Source organism: Ictalurus punctatus, chromosome 8 (assembly GCF_001660625.3).
Source record: "Ictalurus punctatus breed USDA103 chromosome 8, Coco_2.0, whole genome shotgun sequence".
In the NCBI taxonomy this organism is placed as follows: Eukaryota; Metazoa; Chordata; class Actinopteri; order Siluriformes; family Ictaluridae; genus Ictalurus; species Ictalurus punctatus.
In genome coordinates, this window is record NC_030423.2 from 22,433,739 (window position 1) to 22,450,374 (window position 16,636).

The 16,636-nt window shown below is 40.4% G+C and overlaps 2 protein-coding genes across 2 annotated transcripts; one reads left to right on the plus strand and one right to left on the minus strand.

The window, feature by feature from the left end:
* Positions 1-992: 992 nt before the first annotated feature.
* On the minus strand, positions 993-5,358 carry LOC108268945 (olfactomedin-4). Its single transcript, XM_017474325.3, has 5 exons — positions 5,250-5,358; positions 4,940-5,062; positions 4,363-4,581; positions 2,919-3,072; positions 993-2,398 (listed from the first exon to the last, which is right to left on the minus strand). The coding sequence occupies exons 1-5, from the start codon at positions 5,307-5,309 to the stop codon at positions 1,560-1,562; spliced, it is 1,395 nt and encodes a 464-aa protein (XP_017329814.1). The 5' UTR covers positions 5,310-5,358; the 3' UTR covers positions 993-1,559.
* A 7,067-nt stretch (positions 5,359-12,425) lies between these two features.
* LOC108268947 (olfactomedin) lies at positions 12,426-16,284 on the plus strand. Its single transcript, XM_017474328.3, has 5 exons — positions 12,426-12,526; positions 13,549-13,707; positions 14,065-14,277; positions 14,421-14,553; positions 15,217-16,284. The coding sequence occupies exons 1-5, from the start codon at positions 12,461-12,463 to the stop codon at positions 16,026-16,028; spliced, it is 1,383 nt and encodes a 460-aa protein (XP_017329817.1). The 5' UTR covers positions 12,426-12,460; the 3' UTR covers positions 16,029-16,284.
* Positions 16,285-16,636: the final 352 nt, after the last annotated feature.

Consider the following 16,636-nt stretch of genomic DNA (forward strand, 5'->3'; position numbering starts at 1 on the left):
ACATTTTGCCCAGAGGACCAGGACTGCCGTGGTAGGGAGTGTATTTTGGCACTTCGGGAGATGCGCCTCTGGGGGGGGGGTTGGGTTCTGTCAAATCACAGCAAACCAGTGACTATATTTCCCATCCTGCACTGTGGCCTACAAACATGGCCTAGATGGAACGCAATTCCCAGGACACTCATTCATTTTAATCACCCACACCTGCATCCAATCTCACACACAATCACACCACAATTTAAAAGGACTATTGAGACATTCACTCTTTGTGACATATTGTTATCACCATATCTAGCGTTTGTACCCTGTTCTTCGTTTTGATTCATGTTCTTTGATCTTTGGTCTTCTCATTCTCGATTCTTGCCTTGCCTTGTTTATGCCTGTTTGCAGATCACCTGACTCATTGCCTGTTTTTGACCATGCTATTGTCTCATGATTTGGATTTGTCTTCCTGCCTCTCTTTATTAAAAGCTCTTATCTGCACTTGCATCCGTCCTAACCTCCATTACTTCCAAAACGTGACACTAATTAAATTAAAAATGAAGAGTAATCCCTTACTTTACTTTTTTTAGGGGAAAAAATATTTAATTACAATAATGCATTACTTAGTAATGTGTCAACCTAACACTGATTGCTTATTGTTCTCTGTGTAAATATCATTCCTGCTGCTTTCAGGTTGTCCTGCAATTCTTTTCAAGTGACTGGTGGCTTCTCTCTTACCTTCCTTATCTTCAATCTGTATCTGAGTGTATTGTGAACTCTTATGCGGCTCACCTGTCCAGGACAATTAGTTGTCATTCCACCTTTCCACCTGTATATTCTATTCTATTCTATTCTATTCTATTCTATTATTATATTATACAGTATTAACTAGTTATACTGCATAATATATAGTAATATAGTGTATATAATGATGGGATGTTTAAGGTATTCTCTATTGATCTGTAGTTTTTTTTCCATTCGAGTCATGTTTAATAATGTAGTCTTTGTATGTATATCAAGAACTTTTTATTAATTAATTTTTATGCAACATTTGCATGCAGATATTTTTAATACAGTATCCGAATACTTTTCCTCCTATCAGTTTAAATTGTTTGTGCATACCGCTCATACTGTTGAGTTCACATTTGTCAAAATGTAGTGTGCGTGTAAATTTGAATTGGATACAGCATATGCACTGGACGTATTAAATAATAAAATACAAAAGCGTCTTAATGCTTATTTCCCCCTCTCTGTATAATAATATAGAGATATGTTACAGAGAGATGTTATAATATATATAGAGATGTTAATAATATAATAGAGATGTTTCTGGAATACTCGAGAGATAATTTGTACAGATATGATTCTGACGTGGAAGAAAACAAAATCTTGTTTGTTTGTTTTTAATCACATGTTTAATTCATGTATTATCTGAATCCCCCCTAAAACTACTGCAGACAATAAAAAGAAAATCGGTTATGACTTTTCAGAAGATCTCGCCTTTCTACTGGTCTAAACCACACGTGTATATGGAATGGAGGAGCCATGTCATTGACACATATGTACAAGGCACTATTCATTTAATAATCACAGGAGCAAAGAACAGCATTGTATGAGACGATGTATGAGTTGCTGTAGGCGTAGAGCATTCTGTCCCGTGGGTTGTAATTTAGAGACTGGATATTGGTCTGCATTTTCTTGATGCGGATCTTCAGATCATAGCGCTCCTCACTTGTCTCTGTGTCGAATGAGTAGAAGATTTCCTCTGTCTGTTGGTCCAGGAAGCGTGCGGCGTAAAGCACTCCGCATGCCATGAAGGTGTTAGTGGCAGTGCGCTTGTGCAGTGATGTCCTCCACGTTCGGCCTAAAGACGGAGGACTTTCTTCTATCACCTCGCTAAGGATCACGTTGCCAAAATTGTCAGGTGCCGTGTAGACGACCCAGACACCAGATTCATCTGTGGCAAGATCCAAGTCTGTGTAGATGTACGTGGCGTCCAAGTGGCCGAAAGGAAACTTGTTATTGATGCCAGAGTTTTGTGGAAGTGGTGTATTAGTGACGGAGCGGTCAGAAATGTTAAAGCGACAAACAGCAGGTGTATTATAGCAGCCGTAGTATAGCGCGTCTCCATACTGCACCGCGTTAGGGCCCATGATGGTGTTTGTGGTAGGGTTTGAGGAAGCGATGACGGTGTCTACAGGACCCACGCCTACCAGTAAAGTGCTCAAACTGCTGTAATGCCGCACATAGTTGGCGTAAACATCGCTGCTGGTCAGAGCCACCAGCCAGTACATGTCCTCCTTTCCTGGAGCAGGTTTTGGGTCTTTTCCCCAGGCACCGTAATAGTACGAGGTTCCATACTGGGTGACGGCGTAAGTTCTAGGGCCAGTCACATTGACCAGCTGGCCTTGTGGACAGTCTACACACATACACACAAAAAAGAAGAGATTTAGAGATCAGATTTGCTATATAAAAACACACACAAATAGACAAATAGTAAAATAAAAAAAACAGATAGGGTTAAGGAAAAACAACCCCGGAACAGATAGTGTTAGGAGCTTTTCTCATCGCAGAGCACCATGCACACACACATACTCACATCAGATGGCAGTTTATCATCACTAATCCACCTACTGGTATGATTTTAGGAGGGAAACCAGAGAACCCAGAAGAAACCCACACGGACTTATGACCAGTGTGTTGATAGTTAAGTACTTTATTTGTGCAAACGTGTCCATTTCAATTGAAAGTTAAATGCCAAAGTGGCAGTCCATTGCACAGCACTGTGCACACACACATACTCAAATGTACAGGTATGTTTTTAGAAGGTAGGAGGAAACCGGAGAACCCAGAGGAAACTCACACAGACTCTATTGATGGTTCTTCATTTTTGATGATAGGTCCATTTGCTCTAGTGTTAAATGATAAAGTGTACGTACATGGTTGAGGAGTGGGAGGCTGAGGAGTGGCCTGAAGTTCATGCTGACACTCAGTCAGCTCTCTCGTCAGGCGCTGATTTTCTCGCTGTTTGCTCACGACATGCAAAAGATCGAAGGCCTCGAGCTCTTGCATGCCTTCTGTCATGTTTTGCAGCTTCAGAACAGATAGATGAAACAACAATCATTCACTTGGCCATCCACTTGTTTAATTATTCATTCAGCAGACGCTTTTTTCCAAAGTGACTTACATTTGAGTGAGCATACAACACAAGCCGTTTGGAGTTAATGGCTTTCCAATCACTAACACCCCCAACTCAATCAATTACTAAGACACATGAGGCATGTTAAAATACATTTTACACAAGGTCTGGCTAAATTGAATAGCATCCTGAATGGACAGGTTTATTGCAGCAAACGCCAAAGACTAGTGTTGTTATGTGTGAAGAAGTTAGAACACTTTCAGGTGAAAGTTCTTTTCCTGTAATAACTTCATCGATGATGGCTTGATGCCTCATTAAGCACTTGCTTCAACAATGGATCCAGTTTTACTGGGATATTTCAGGTAATTTATCCTCTTATCTTGTACAAACATAAATAAATCTCAAAGCCCCATTCACTGCCCATTTAAAGAAATTTGGTTGTCTAGAAGCACAATAGATTTTAATCCTACAGACATGATTACATCAGTGACCTATAAAAGCAAAACAGCATGGACTTCTGCAATCAGAACCCCTTTAAACTTAAGATAAAATTGAACCCCGATTTTATCTTAGCAATGGGAGGTTCGAGGTGTGTTAAAGCATGTGTGTGTGATTGTAGAACAGGTCATGTGATTATCAGGTGATAGATATTGTATCAGGTGATTCTAGGAAACAGAGTTTCAGGTGTTACTGCTAAGTAGTGAACAATATTCAGTATGGTAAATAATGTAGTTGATTGGTAGATTTATTTTATAGTGTCTGATTACTAAACAAGTTAGAATGTAATAATACATGCAAAGTAATCAAAGCTGAACTGCAATAGAGTTTAATGTAACCCATTTAAACAATACAGGGTTTCTTTTTCTCTATGGTGGGGCTCTCAAAAAAGTTAGAGCCATAAAAAAAAATCATGGCTCCCCTCAATACGGATTTACCTTTTTTTTAATAGGCACATTATTTAAATGTGTAGAAAAATATTTTGGCTGTTTACTTGCCACTTCATTTTTTAACCTTCGAACCCATTGTTATTAAAATGGTCATGGACTCCATCTGACATTATATATAGGCATAAAAACTTCCACACTGAGAACCATGTCTCCATGGTTTGCTTCTTTAGATTGGCAACGAAGCAAAATTGTAATGTGGCTAATTGTAATGGAGTGGTGCATAAAGCCACCATTTGAGCATTGGGCAAACTATAAACTCCATGAAGAAGTGGTGTGTGATGTGGTCCAGTACGTCACCTTGGTTGCCGTGCTCTCACTGAGCCACTTGTGCGAGTTGATGGTTTTCTTCAGTTTACCCATGAGCTCTTGGATCTCAGCGAGCTCGAGCTCAACGATTCGCAAGGAAACAGCTCCATACAGATCACCATCGTCCTCATTCTCCAACACAGACACACTCTCCTCCAGCTGCTCCAGCCGCCGCTGCACTCCCAGCATCAACACATCCACCTCCATTAACTGAGAGAGAGAGAGAGAGAGAGAGAGAGAGAGGGGATAGCAACAAAATATCAAAGTAATTAAGAAACTACATACATTAATACTAAAAGGTAAACAGACTTGTATCATAAAAGTTCCACATAAATAATTTTTAAATTGTAATCACTGGCAAATTACTGTGGTGTAATATCATCATCATCAGAACATTCTCTTATTGGAAAATATTTAATTGGGGTGTGTTAACAGTAACTCACACGTGTTTTTATCACACCGCCCAATCACTGATCATTTTTTTTACATAACAGCGTGAGACAGATAGTTTTCTTCCTTACCTGTCAACTTCAGAAACTGAATATTCAGTGTTTCTTAAGTCACACACCTGTGTTGAAGTGATGCTCCTGTTGCATTGGTTAGCTGCACTATGGATGGAGTCGAGTTTCTCCATTGGAAAAGGACGCTGCAAGTTCTTCAGCTCACACACACAGTCCTTCCCGCTCACACACTGGCAGAAAAAAACATCACATCATGACGTGTCCAAATGACAAACTGCACAAGAAAAATCATACACTACATTTATTCTGAATCTTTTTTAATCTGATTATTTAGATAATAATCTGATACCTTAACATGAAAATACAAGCTCGGGAGGCATAAGTGTGAGGCATACAGTAAAGATGTGTTCTTCTTACCTGAGAGAAAAGGGCGAGGAAAAATGTAGCCGTCCATACTGACAATGGAGACGACTTCATGTTTGCTTAAGAAGATGAGCAAAATGAAAATGCTGTTGATTTATATCAGGAAAACAAGTCCAGAGGCTGTCTTATAGCCAATCACCCCCTCCCCTTACAAAATCAAGGTTTGGTAATAGAAATGTACATTTCTGCTGACTAGTGTAGCATAAATGCACAAACTGCGGAAGTGAGAGATGGAAATTTCTGATTTTGCTGAAGTTTTCAGATGAGCAATGGAGTACAGGAGGATGTGGGACATCCAAGGTTTTGGGGTTTGTATACCTAAGCACGATCACATTATGTCTAAACCACAACACCATGAACAGCATTTATCTGAATAAATATCAGATTTTTGCTTTCATGCCCACAAACATGATAAAAAAAAATAATTCTACATCAGCAGCTCTGACAGTAGTACAGCTGTAAATCACAGGTTTATATTAATGTGGTAAATGGTCTGCACTTATATAGCACTTTTATTAAAGGCACTTTACACTGTGTCTCATTCACCCATTCACACACACACTCACACACCAATGGTAGCAGAGCTGCCATGCAAGGCGCTAACTTGACATAGGGAGCAACTTGGGGTTCAGAGTCTTGCCCAAGGACACTTCGGTATGTGGAGTCACGTGGGCTGGGAATCGAACCGCCAACCTCATGATTAGTGGACAACCCTAATGTGTTCTTCTAATGCATTGTTTCTATACTATTCATTCATTTACGGAGACATACAGTGAGGGAAAAAAGTATTTGATCCCCTGCTGATTTTGTACGTTTGCCCACTGACAAAGAAATGATCAGTCTATAATTTTAATGGTAGATTTATTTGAACAGTGAGAGACAGAATAACAACAAAAAAATCCAGAAAAACGCATGTCAAAAATTTTATAAATTAATTTGCATTTTAATGAGGGAAAAAAGTATTTGACCCCCTCTCAATCAGAAAGATTTCTGGCTCCCAGGAGTCTTTTATACAGGTAATGAGCTGAGATTAGGAGCACACTCTTAAAGGGAGTGCTCCTAATATCAGTTTGTTACCTGTATAAAAGACACCTGTCCACTGAAGCAATCAATCAGTCAGATTCCAAACTCTCCACCATGGCCAAGACCAAGGAGCTCTCCAAGGATGTCAGGGACAAGATTGTAGACCTACACAAGTCTGGAATGGGCTACAAGACCATTGCCAAGCAGCTTGGTGAGAAGGTGACAACAGTTGGTGCGATTATTCGCAAATGGAAGAAGCACAAAAGAACTGTCGATCTCCCTCGGCCTGGGGCTCCATGCAAGATCTCACCTCGTGGAGCTGCAATGATCATGAGAACAGTGAGGAATCAGCCCAGAACTACACGGGAGGATCTTGTCAATGATCTCAAGGCAGCTGGGACCATAGTCACCAAGAAAACAATTGGTAACACACTACACCGTGAAGGACTGAAATCCTGCAGCGCCCGCAAGGTCCACTGCTCAAGAAAGCACATATACATGCCCGTCTGAAGTTTGCCAATGAACATCTGAATGATTCAGAGGACAACTGGGTGAAAGTGTTGAGGTCAGATGAGACCAAAATGGAGTTCTTTGGCATCAACTCAACTCGCCGTGTTTGGAGGAGGAGGAATGCTGCCTATGACCCCTGGAACACCATCCTCACCGTCAAACATGGAGGTGGAAACATTATGCTTTGGGGTTTTTTTTCTGCTAAGGGGACAGGACAACTTCACCGCATCAAAGGGACGATGGACGGGGCCATGTACCGTCAAATCTTGGGTGAGAACCTCCTTCCCTCAGCCAGGGCATTCAAAATGGGTTGTGGATGGGTATTCCAGCATGACAATGACCCAAAACACACGGCCAAGGCAACAAAGGAGTGGCTCAAGAAGAAGCACATTAAGGTCCTGGAGTGGCCTAGCCAGTCTCCAGACCTTAATCCCATAGAAAATCTGTGGAGGGAGCTGAAGGTTCGAGTTGCCAAACGTCAGCCTCGAAACCTTAATGACTTGGAGAAGATCTGCAAAGAGGAGTGGGACAAAATCCCTCCTGAGATGTGTGCAAACCTGGTGGCCAACTACAAGAAACGTCTGACTTCTGTGATTGCCAACAAGGGTTTTTAAACCAAGTACTAAGTCATGTTTTGCAGAGGGGTCAAATACTTATTTCCCTCATTAAAATGCAAATCAATTTATAACATTTTTGACATGCGTTTTTCTGGATTTTTTTGTTGTTATTCTGTCTCTCACTGTTCAAATAAATCTACCATTAAAATTATAGACTGATCATTTCTTTGTCAGTGGGCAAACGTACAAAATCAGCAGGGGATCAAATACTTTTTTCCATCACTGTATATGGTGCATACTCCACATAAACATAGTTAACAGAGTAAAAATGTGTGTAGTCTCCGAGATGGTTTTGATATGGTATGTTTACTGTAAGGAGTCCTTAATCTTTATGGAAGGAGTCTCCAGTGTCAGTGCTTTGTAATAGTCAGAGTTAAAGCTTTGTGTTTTCCAACATCTTCTGGACAGAGGTGTTTACACGTTGTGGTGTCTTGTTAACATGATGTATCATCGTTGATTCAGAGGAGAATAAGGGGGCTTTCACACTGGCAGTTTAGTCGGAAAGAGAGCATGGTTTGTATGAAAAGTTAAAGACGTTAAAGCTGTCCTGCGGACCGAACCCGAAACTAACTGTACTAGGTGGTCTACTGTTGTGCATAATATGTGCTATGCGTTATAGCACCAAAATAATAAACAAACAAAAAATATGGTGACTCACATTGTGTTCTCTATGCACGTTGTGATATGTTGATGTAAGAATAGCACAACTGCACCAGGGTTCGATAGAATCAAGTGAGTCTGAAACGCTGTAGCGGCGCTGGGAACAATCACTCTCGGATTTGGACTGCAGCAAATGTGCCTAGTGTGAAAACCACCTAAGAAAATGGGAGGCAGGCTTGTACCACTGAGTGCACCTCTGTGCTCTCTCCTCTCTTCTTCTCTCCTCCTTTATCATCTTGCAGCTGCTCACTAAACACAAAACACTTGTTCATTAATCACACACAGGTGTCCCTATTCACCCATCAGCATACTCTTTCTCCTTGACCCCTCCTCCCATTCAGAAAACACCACCAAACCACATCCCTACTGCAACATACCCCACCTGCAGCCAACTCAGTTCCTTCCCCTGGTGAGAGGAAATCTGCTACAACCATCTGTGACCCCAAACTGTGGGTCATTTTCAATTTAAATGGCTGAAGTGCCAGATATCAATGAGTCATCTGCATATAGGCATCCTTCATGCAGTGGAGCCATTGGAATGGGGCATGGTCTGACCAGAGGCTGAAAACCCATCCCAACAGAAAGTACTGGAGGGTTGAGCCCACTTGAAGGCCAGACATTCTTTTTCTACCATGCGTTATCCACTTTCTTGGCATTCCTCCCCTCCACCACCTGGGAAAACACAGCCCCACTGCCATTTATGATGCATCTGTCTGTAAAACCAAAGTGTTAGAAGTCATGAGAATGTAAGATAGGTCACCATATAATGCATCTTTCACCTGAGCAAAGGTCCGTTGGCACCATTTCATCCACTGGACCAGATGTAGTACTCCTTTTTTGGTCTTGGGTCATGGGCAGGCTGCAATTGCTGTCGTCTAAGTGGAAGCCCAAGTGGAAGCCCAGATACTGTACAATACTTCAACCCATCCAATTGCACAGTTCTTCAGAGTTGCTGTGAGTCCTGTCCATCTCCAGGACTTCAGAACAGCTCGCAAATAAATGCGCCATTACCAGTCATTATATATGGAGTGAGGGTGAAGGATGAGGTGTTGAAATGTTGCTGGGACTCTGAACTGAAACCAAACGGAAGCATGAGAAATTTGTTTAACCCGAAGGGAGTGGAAGAGGATCTTTTCTTTGCAGGACGCCAAGGAAGTTAATGGAATCTGCACATATTCCTAGTTAAATCTATAGTGTTAAATAAAAGCAAGCCACACCTAACCAATCAAGCAATTAAGCATCAACATCATTTAGACACATAATTTTATAAAGTCCACACAAAAATGGATGAACAATATTACGGGGCTAGACCAGTCACTGTGGGACTCCTCAATTACACTCATATTGGGCATGTCCTGGAGCTCCTATCAAACCACCTTTTTCTTGTGTTCGTGTAAACAGTAGGAGGCGGTTCTGCACAAACACCCCAGGGGGAGTATCAGAGTTTGAGATTAGTATGAGATTAGTGTGATCAGGCAGGGGTCAAAATACATCAGAAAACTCTGATTGCGACTGGGCAACCTTTGCTATATAGGATGGTGAGATGTGGTCTCTACAGGGGGACTGGAGTGGATTGTGCCAAATATTTCATGTTCACCTCCAGACAAGTGCGCTGTTACGCAACCTGGATTGATATCATATCGGGAAAACAAGTCCAGAGGTAGTCTTAAAACAAATTACCCCTTCCCCTTACAAAATTAATTTTCTGCTGACTAGCATAGCATAATGGCACAAATTGGAGAAGTGAAAGATAGAAATTTCTGGTTTTGCTGATGTTTTGGCACTACAGGAGGATGTGAGACAAGACAGGTTTTGGTGTTTGCATGCCTAAGCATGATGACCTCATGTCTAAACCATCTCTCTTTCTTTATTTAAATAAATATCAGATTTATGCTTTCATGCTTATAAACTTATAAAATGTTGATTAATTTTCTATACCTGCAGCACTGACAGTAGCATAGCTGCAAATCACAGGTTTATATTAATGTGCTCATTCTAATTCATTATTGTTTCTATAGTAACAACACATCGACAGGGACATATAAATGGATTAAAAACATAAACTGATTTTTTAAAATTGTAATCGTCATTACTGTGCAACACCAGCAAACCTGCCTGGGCCTTGCCCCTGCACTTGTGGTCCCTGGGCCACTAACCTATGTGAGAGTAGGAACAGACAGAAAACAATCGGGAGGGGTAGAAGGAACTGGGGGAATGGACGAGTAGGAAACCAAGTCCGGGAAACTGGTTTGGGGTAAAGGTTCCATGTTTCCGGAGGTAGGGATGGGAGAAGGGAGAGGAGAGGAAGAAGAGGGAGAGAAAGAAAGTGAGAGAGAAAAGAGGAGGGGCTGTGTGCCCCCGGATACACAACCAGATGGCTCTACACCTGTCAGACTGCCTCCTACAGAAACACCTGTTAGGTGGGCTGGCGTGTTGTATCCATTGCAAGATGGCTCTCTTCAGGTCCAGGTACGCCAGCATGTTTGTTACTGGCAGCTGTTGGGTCATGAGATTGGCTTGCTCTCTCAGTATGTGTAGCAGACAAACTGCCCTCTGTGTTTACGGCAAGGCCCATGATGCCACTGCATGTTTGAACAGCTTGACGAACGCTTCTGGAATTCATGGGGACCCAGACAGTGTGATGTGTGCCATAAGTGGTGTTGCAGTGGGCTGGGCTAGGCTCCAAAGTACCTATCAATCCTTGTTCTGTGCTTGGATGAGAGCCTTAAAGTGTGCATCTTGAGGATGGCTTGATGTACAGTACGTTATATATATATAGCTTGACAGCTTGACCTTTACAGACCACATCTCAACAACTGCACGGTCCTGTAGGTTCATTCTGTACAACATCAAAAAAATCAAACCCTACCTCACGGAACAGGCTACACAGATACTAGTCCAGGCTCTTGTTATCTCAGAAGCTCCATCAAAGCCCTTCAGATGATTCAGAATGCAGCAGCACGCCTCGTCTTCAACCAGCCCAAGAGAACCCATGTCACACCCCTCTTCATCTCCCTCCACTGGCTTCCTGTAGCCGCCCGTATCAAATTCAAGGCCTTGATGCTCACTTACAAGACCTTGTCTGGATCAGCACCCTCCTACCTCAACTCTCTCCTGAAGACTTACGTTCCCTCACGCAATCTGCGATCGATTAGCGACCGACGCTTAGTAGTTCCTACTCAGTGTGGCTCAAGGTCCCTTTCAAGAACCTTCAAACTAACTGTTCCTCAGCGGTGGAATGAACTTCCAACCTCAATCCGGACCGCAGAATCTCTCACCATCTTCAAAAAACAGCTAAAGACCCACCTCTTCTGTGAACACCTAACCAACTCATTAAAAAAATAAAATAAATAAATAAATTATTGCACTTCCACCTCTACTCTGCACTTTGCTTCTTCTGGAACTCAATTAATGGATCTTGTATGGTAGCACTACTTGTATTGTTCTCTGCTTGATATATCTGCTTGATATATACCTTTTTGCCTAGAAATCCCAGAAATGTATTCTTGACATTTTCTCAACCGATGTCTTGAGGAATCTCCCTGAGATGCTTTGTAAACAGTATTAAAAGAGTTCCCAATTTTACTGTTACAGTTTTACCGAATACGGAAGTTTGTTGCGCATAACCAAGTTAGGACTTATAAAATATTAATAACTGATTGCATTGTAGTCAGTGCTTTGATTCCTGTGAGCTATTTGTTTTCTTATGTATTTTTTGCATATTAGAATAAAAACCATATTCCATGAATTTTTTTTTTTTGGCATTTTTTTGCCAAATAATTTTGTCAGTTAATTACCTTCAACAAATTGTGTGTTTTCTTCTTCCCAATATAACATACTCTTCATATTTTGATGCTTTAATCAAACCTGTAGGGTCATTAAAAGCAAATATTGTGCAAATATCCCCTCTGGACATCATTACTATAGTGATTCATTTACCTTGCACAATTAATTCACATTTTCACAGGGGTAAAAGTGAACTTTAATAAAACGATTAAACTGTCACTGATAATAATATTTATACAACTTTTACTGGTAACAATGATTTTTTTGAAACACCAAAAGTTAAATTTTTTTGCACTTTCCAAAATAATTTTTACATATGCAATATTATTTAAATCAAAACCCCAGATTTGATGCTGCATACTTTATGCTGAGTCTGGATTCAGTTGTTTGATTGCAAATCGATTGCAAATCTATTATATAAGAGCTCTGTCGCAAAAAGTGAACTGGAATTTTCTGTCAGCAATTTAAGATTCAACTTCCTTAGTGGAAAATATTCATATCCTCATCAAAAAAACAAAACAAAACGGAGAATCATGTAACTTTTTGTGTGTGTGTGTTTGTGTGCATGCATATGTGTGTGTGTGTGGGTGATCATACATATAAAGGCTCATGGAGAAGCTCAGACACACTCAGAGTTTGATCATGATCCTGCTCGTGCTGCTTCTCGCCGCCGCTGTAAGTACCACAATCCTGATAATAAAACCCAAGTATACGGAATAGATGAGGCACTTATGAATGAGAATGAGTGTGCTTATAAACACATTAATGATCCATTTTAGTTGATATTATGTAATAATATAATGTTATTGAATTTCAAATCGCTTTGAATCTGATTTCTCTTATGTATTAAAACAGAATAAAATCACCCAGTGCCTTCAAATAAGAAATATTAATGAAAGCCATTTTGAAAAAGCCAAAGTTCATTCCTAGTTTAATTAATTACTGATGATAAGCTTTTATCATTAAAAATGTATATTATGATAATCATTTCAGATGCAAATTGTTTTCTGTTTTATATTAATAATCAGTTGTCTGTTTTATTGAAAGGTTATAAATATTAAGAACTCTAATGATGGACATTATTCAATTCTTTACCATGAAGATATTTTACAAAATGGAAAATAAGAATAAGATGTGCAGTATTTGTTTTTGGGGTTTTTTCCCCCATTTATTTCATGTGCTGCACATATGTGCATATAGTATTAATATTGTTTTAAATTTAAATATTTAAATAGTTTCCAATTGACTAATCTGTATGTTTTCCCATTTTTGAAAAAAAAAAAAAAGTTCCTTTAAATGTTAGGGATGCAACAGCATATCATTAGGTTTGATAGCTGTACCACCAATCTATATTGAGGGAATATAGATTATTGTTTAAAGTGGATTTGTTAAGAGAATTGCTCTCAGTAATGTAGAAAACAACAATGAATTAGAACAGTTTCTTAATTTTCAATCCCGCAAGAAGAAACTTCATACTCCATACTGCAGACAAACAGCATCTCCATACTTGTTGTAAGCTTAACAGTAACAGTAACAGTAAATGTACTATATTAATGTATGCACAGCTTTATGATAATGCACTGTTCAGTGTGTGTTGTGTGTATGCTCATGGTTTTCTACGATACAATGTGCATATATTCATTGTTGTTTATGATGTATTTTGTGTGTGTGTGTGTGTGTGTGTGTGTGTGTATCAGAGCAGTGGCCATGCTCACAGCGTTCAGGGTGAGGAGAGAAATGCCTCATGTGTGTGTGAGGTGAACAGCTCGATCTGGGCTTTTCCTGTTACCAAGTATGACGTTGTGACACAAGTGCTGCAAAACTGCCAAGACTCACTGCAAAAACTCCAGACACAGGTCACACACACACACACACACACACACACACACACACACACACACACACACACACACACACACACACACACACAAACTTCATGAACACCATAGCCACATCACTCTCTGGATAAACACCAAAGACACCTTACACACTGCGACAAAACACCAGACACAGGTCACATGCACTGCAACGACACGATTTTATTACAGAGTTCATATTAAAATGATCCTATCCTAAATATTTTCAAAACTGACCAATAAAAACAGTCCTTGCTATTTGTTTTGGGTGTGACCGTACAAGAGCTAAACTGAAATCGAATTTGAAACATCAGTGTTGGAATAAATTGTAATAAACATTCATTTTTTAACTGACAGACGGTGACAGGTGCGAAGACGGTGCCTGAGATGGAGGCCACACTGAATAATGTGACAAAACGGCTGAAAAGGTTCCAGTACCTGAACAATCAGGGCCTGTACAACGCGCTACACCTGAAACAGCTCAGCCAAGAGATCCAGCAGCTACACGACACCATGAATAATGTAGATCTGGACAAACCTGGAGGGGAGGCACAGAGGATAAGTACAGAGGTATACGTTGGGGAATAGTGCATCTCCTTGGTATTCACCACAAGTTATGGTCACATGGGCAGTATCCTTCTACATCACTGTATTTATTAATATTTCTAAACATAAGTGTAAAATAAATATATTTGCATGTACTTGTATTTCAGTTGCAAAAGTTTCAGGAAGATGTGAACAAGATGTACAGGAAAAATGTCTTCAACTTAGAAACAATGAGGGAGAAGCTGCGGTCCCTCAATAACCGTGTCCAGAACTGCAGGACCATTCCACAAGACTTCAGGAGTAAGTGCATTTAAATTTTTCACTGGAAACTTACCATGTCGTGAATAAAGCCTACTTAGCAATGTAAGATCATAGACTTGTAGGTACTAGACATGACTTTCAAAATGGCCACCATGTATTTCCAAGTAGAACAAGCCTTTGGGTTTTTGGAAGTATTACCAATTTTGGCTTTGATTTAGATTCCTAATGAATAAACCAGTGGTGAGAAACAACACCCTGACCCAACATGGGGGGAAAAAAAAAACTTGATTCAAAAGGGAACGTATCCTCTTCTGGGTGACACCCCATAGTGAGATTATAGATCATAAGAGTATACAAGTGTAGATGAGTAAAGACAAACAGTACTAAGTGTGTTAAAAGGATATGAGCGGATTGTGAATAAGCGTCGAGGCATGAACACGGGACAGTCTTTATGATTACAGCAGCAGTTCTTACATACAAATCTACAGTATCCAGGTGAGATGCAACACTAAAGCAACGGTGAGACTTGACATGTATCCATGTGGGACCAAAGCAGAAGGTGAGCCACAGAAGTAAAGCATTAGGATGGATGAGACAGATCCGGAGACCGAGAGGATACACAGTAGAAATGTGTCCAGATTTGTCACTAGTATCACATCAAGCACTTTTTGTGATTTTTAAACAATATTTTCTGTGTCACAGGCTCTTGTTATGATCGCATGATGAGAAATATCAGTGCTCCTGTGGTCATTAAGATGAACCCATTCAGTTCGTCCTACATCGCTGGAGCATGGGGTCATGACATTGACACTGATGGTGAAGAAACATACTGGATCCAGCCTCTAGCTAGTGGACACAGGTTGGGCATCTCTCTGCGCTTCTACCAGACTTATGAGGACTTCATGGCTGAAAGGAACCACAGAGATGAATCGCTGGCTAACTCATACACTCACGCTAATGCGATTCAGGGTCCAGGGACTATAATTTTCAAGGGTGTTGTGTATTATCAGTGCTATAATTTGCCCGAACTCTGTGCCTTTGATTTGAAAACCAAGCAAGTCGAACGTCTCACACTTCCTGATGCTGGGTTCAACAACAAATTCCCCTACTGTTACTACAACTGCTTCGATTGGACGGACATCAACCTCTCAGTTGATGACAAGGGCTTGTGGGTAATGTACGCTACAGAAGCTAACCACGGGAACATGGTCGTGAGTCGAGTGGACATCGAAGGCTTCAATGTGACACACACGTGGAAGACACGCCTGTTCAAGCGCTCTGTGACCAACACCTTCATAGTGTGTGGGGTGCTTTACGCAACTCGCTACATAAACACCTACAAAGAGGAAGTGTTCTACGCCTTCGACACGACCACAGGGATGGAGGACAACATGCTCTCGATCCCTATGGAGAAGGTGGCAGCGGGCATCGCCAACCTTCACTACAATCCCACAGACATGAGGCTCTACATGTACAATGGTGGCTACATGCTCGCATACCAAGCTTACTTCTGAAAAGCTAGATTTGAATATGCATTCAATTCCCTGTACCATAACCTTATACTATAATATACCATATACCATATTCTTCTTTAATTGATCTAGTCTCTTTCATTGTAGTAGCCAGCCATTTTTTTCTCATTTGCACCTCTAATAAGACAAAAATCTAACATGTTTCAAATTGATATCTATTGTATGAACTTATGTCAACTCAGAGTATGCTCAAAGTAATGCTTCATTAAAGAGAAATAAATCTTTCATGTCGACAGATGACAGGATATGTGCTGTGACATAGATTATAAAATAGCTGAATATGTTTCACATCTTGGCTTCTAATGTTCATGCTAAGAAGTTCATGCTAGAAGTAAGCTTTCATCTCTGGATGGCCTTTCAATTACATCATGTGGATCAGTGTAAGAGCTTGGTGTGATTATTGACTACAGTCTCTCATTTGAAGCTCACAACTTGGATAGCCCTTTTTCATCTCAGAAATTTTGTTAAGATTCAAAATACTGTATAAAAAGTGCTGTAATTTCCACACAATTCACCTGATTTGGATTACCATCAAATTGAAGCGGAATGTCTGCAGTTTGAGCATTCAGTATTCGTTATTTATGGTCAGC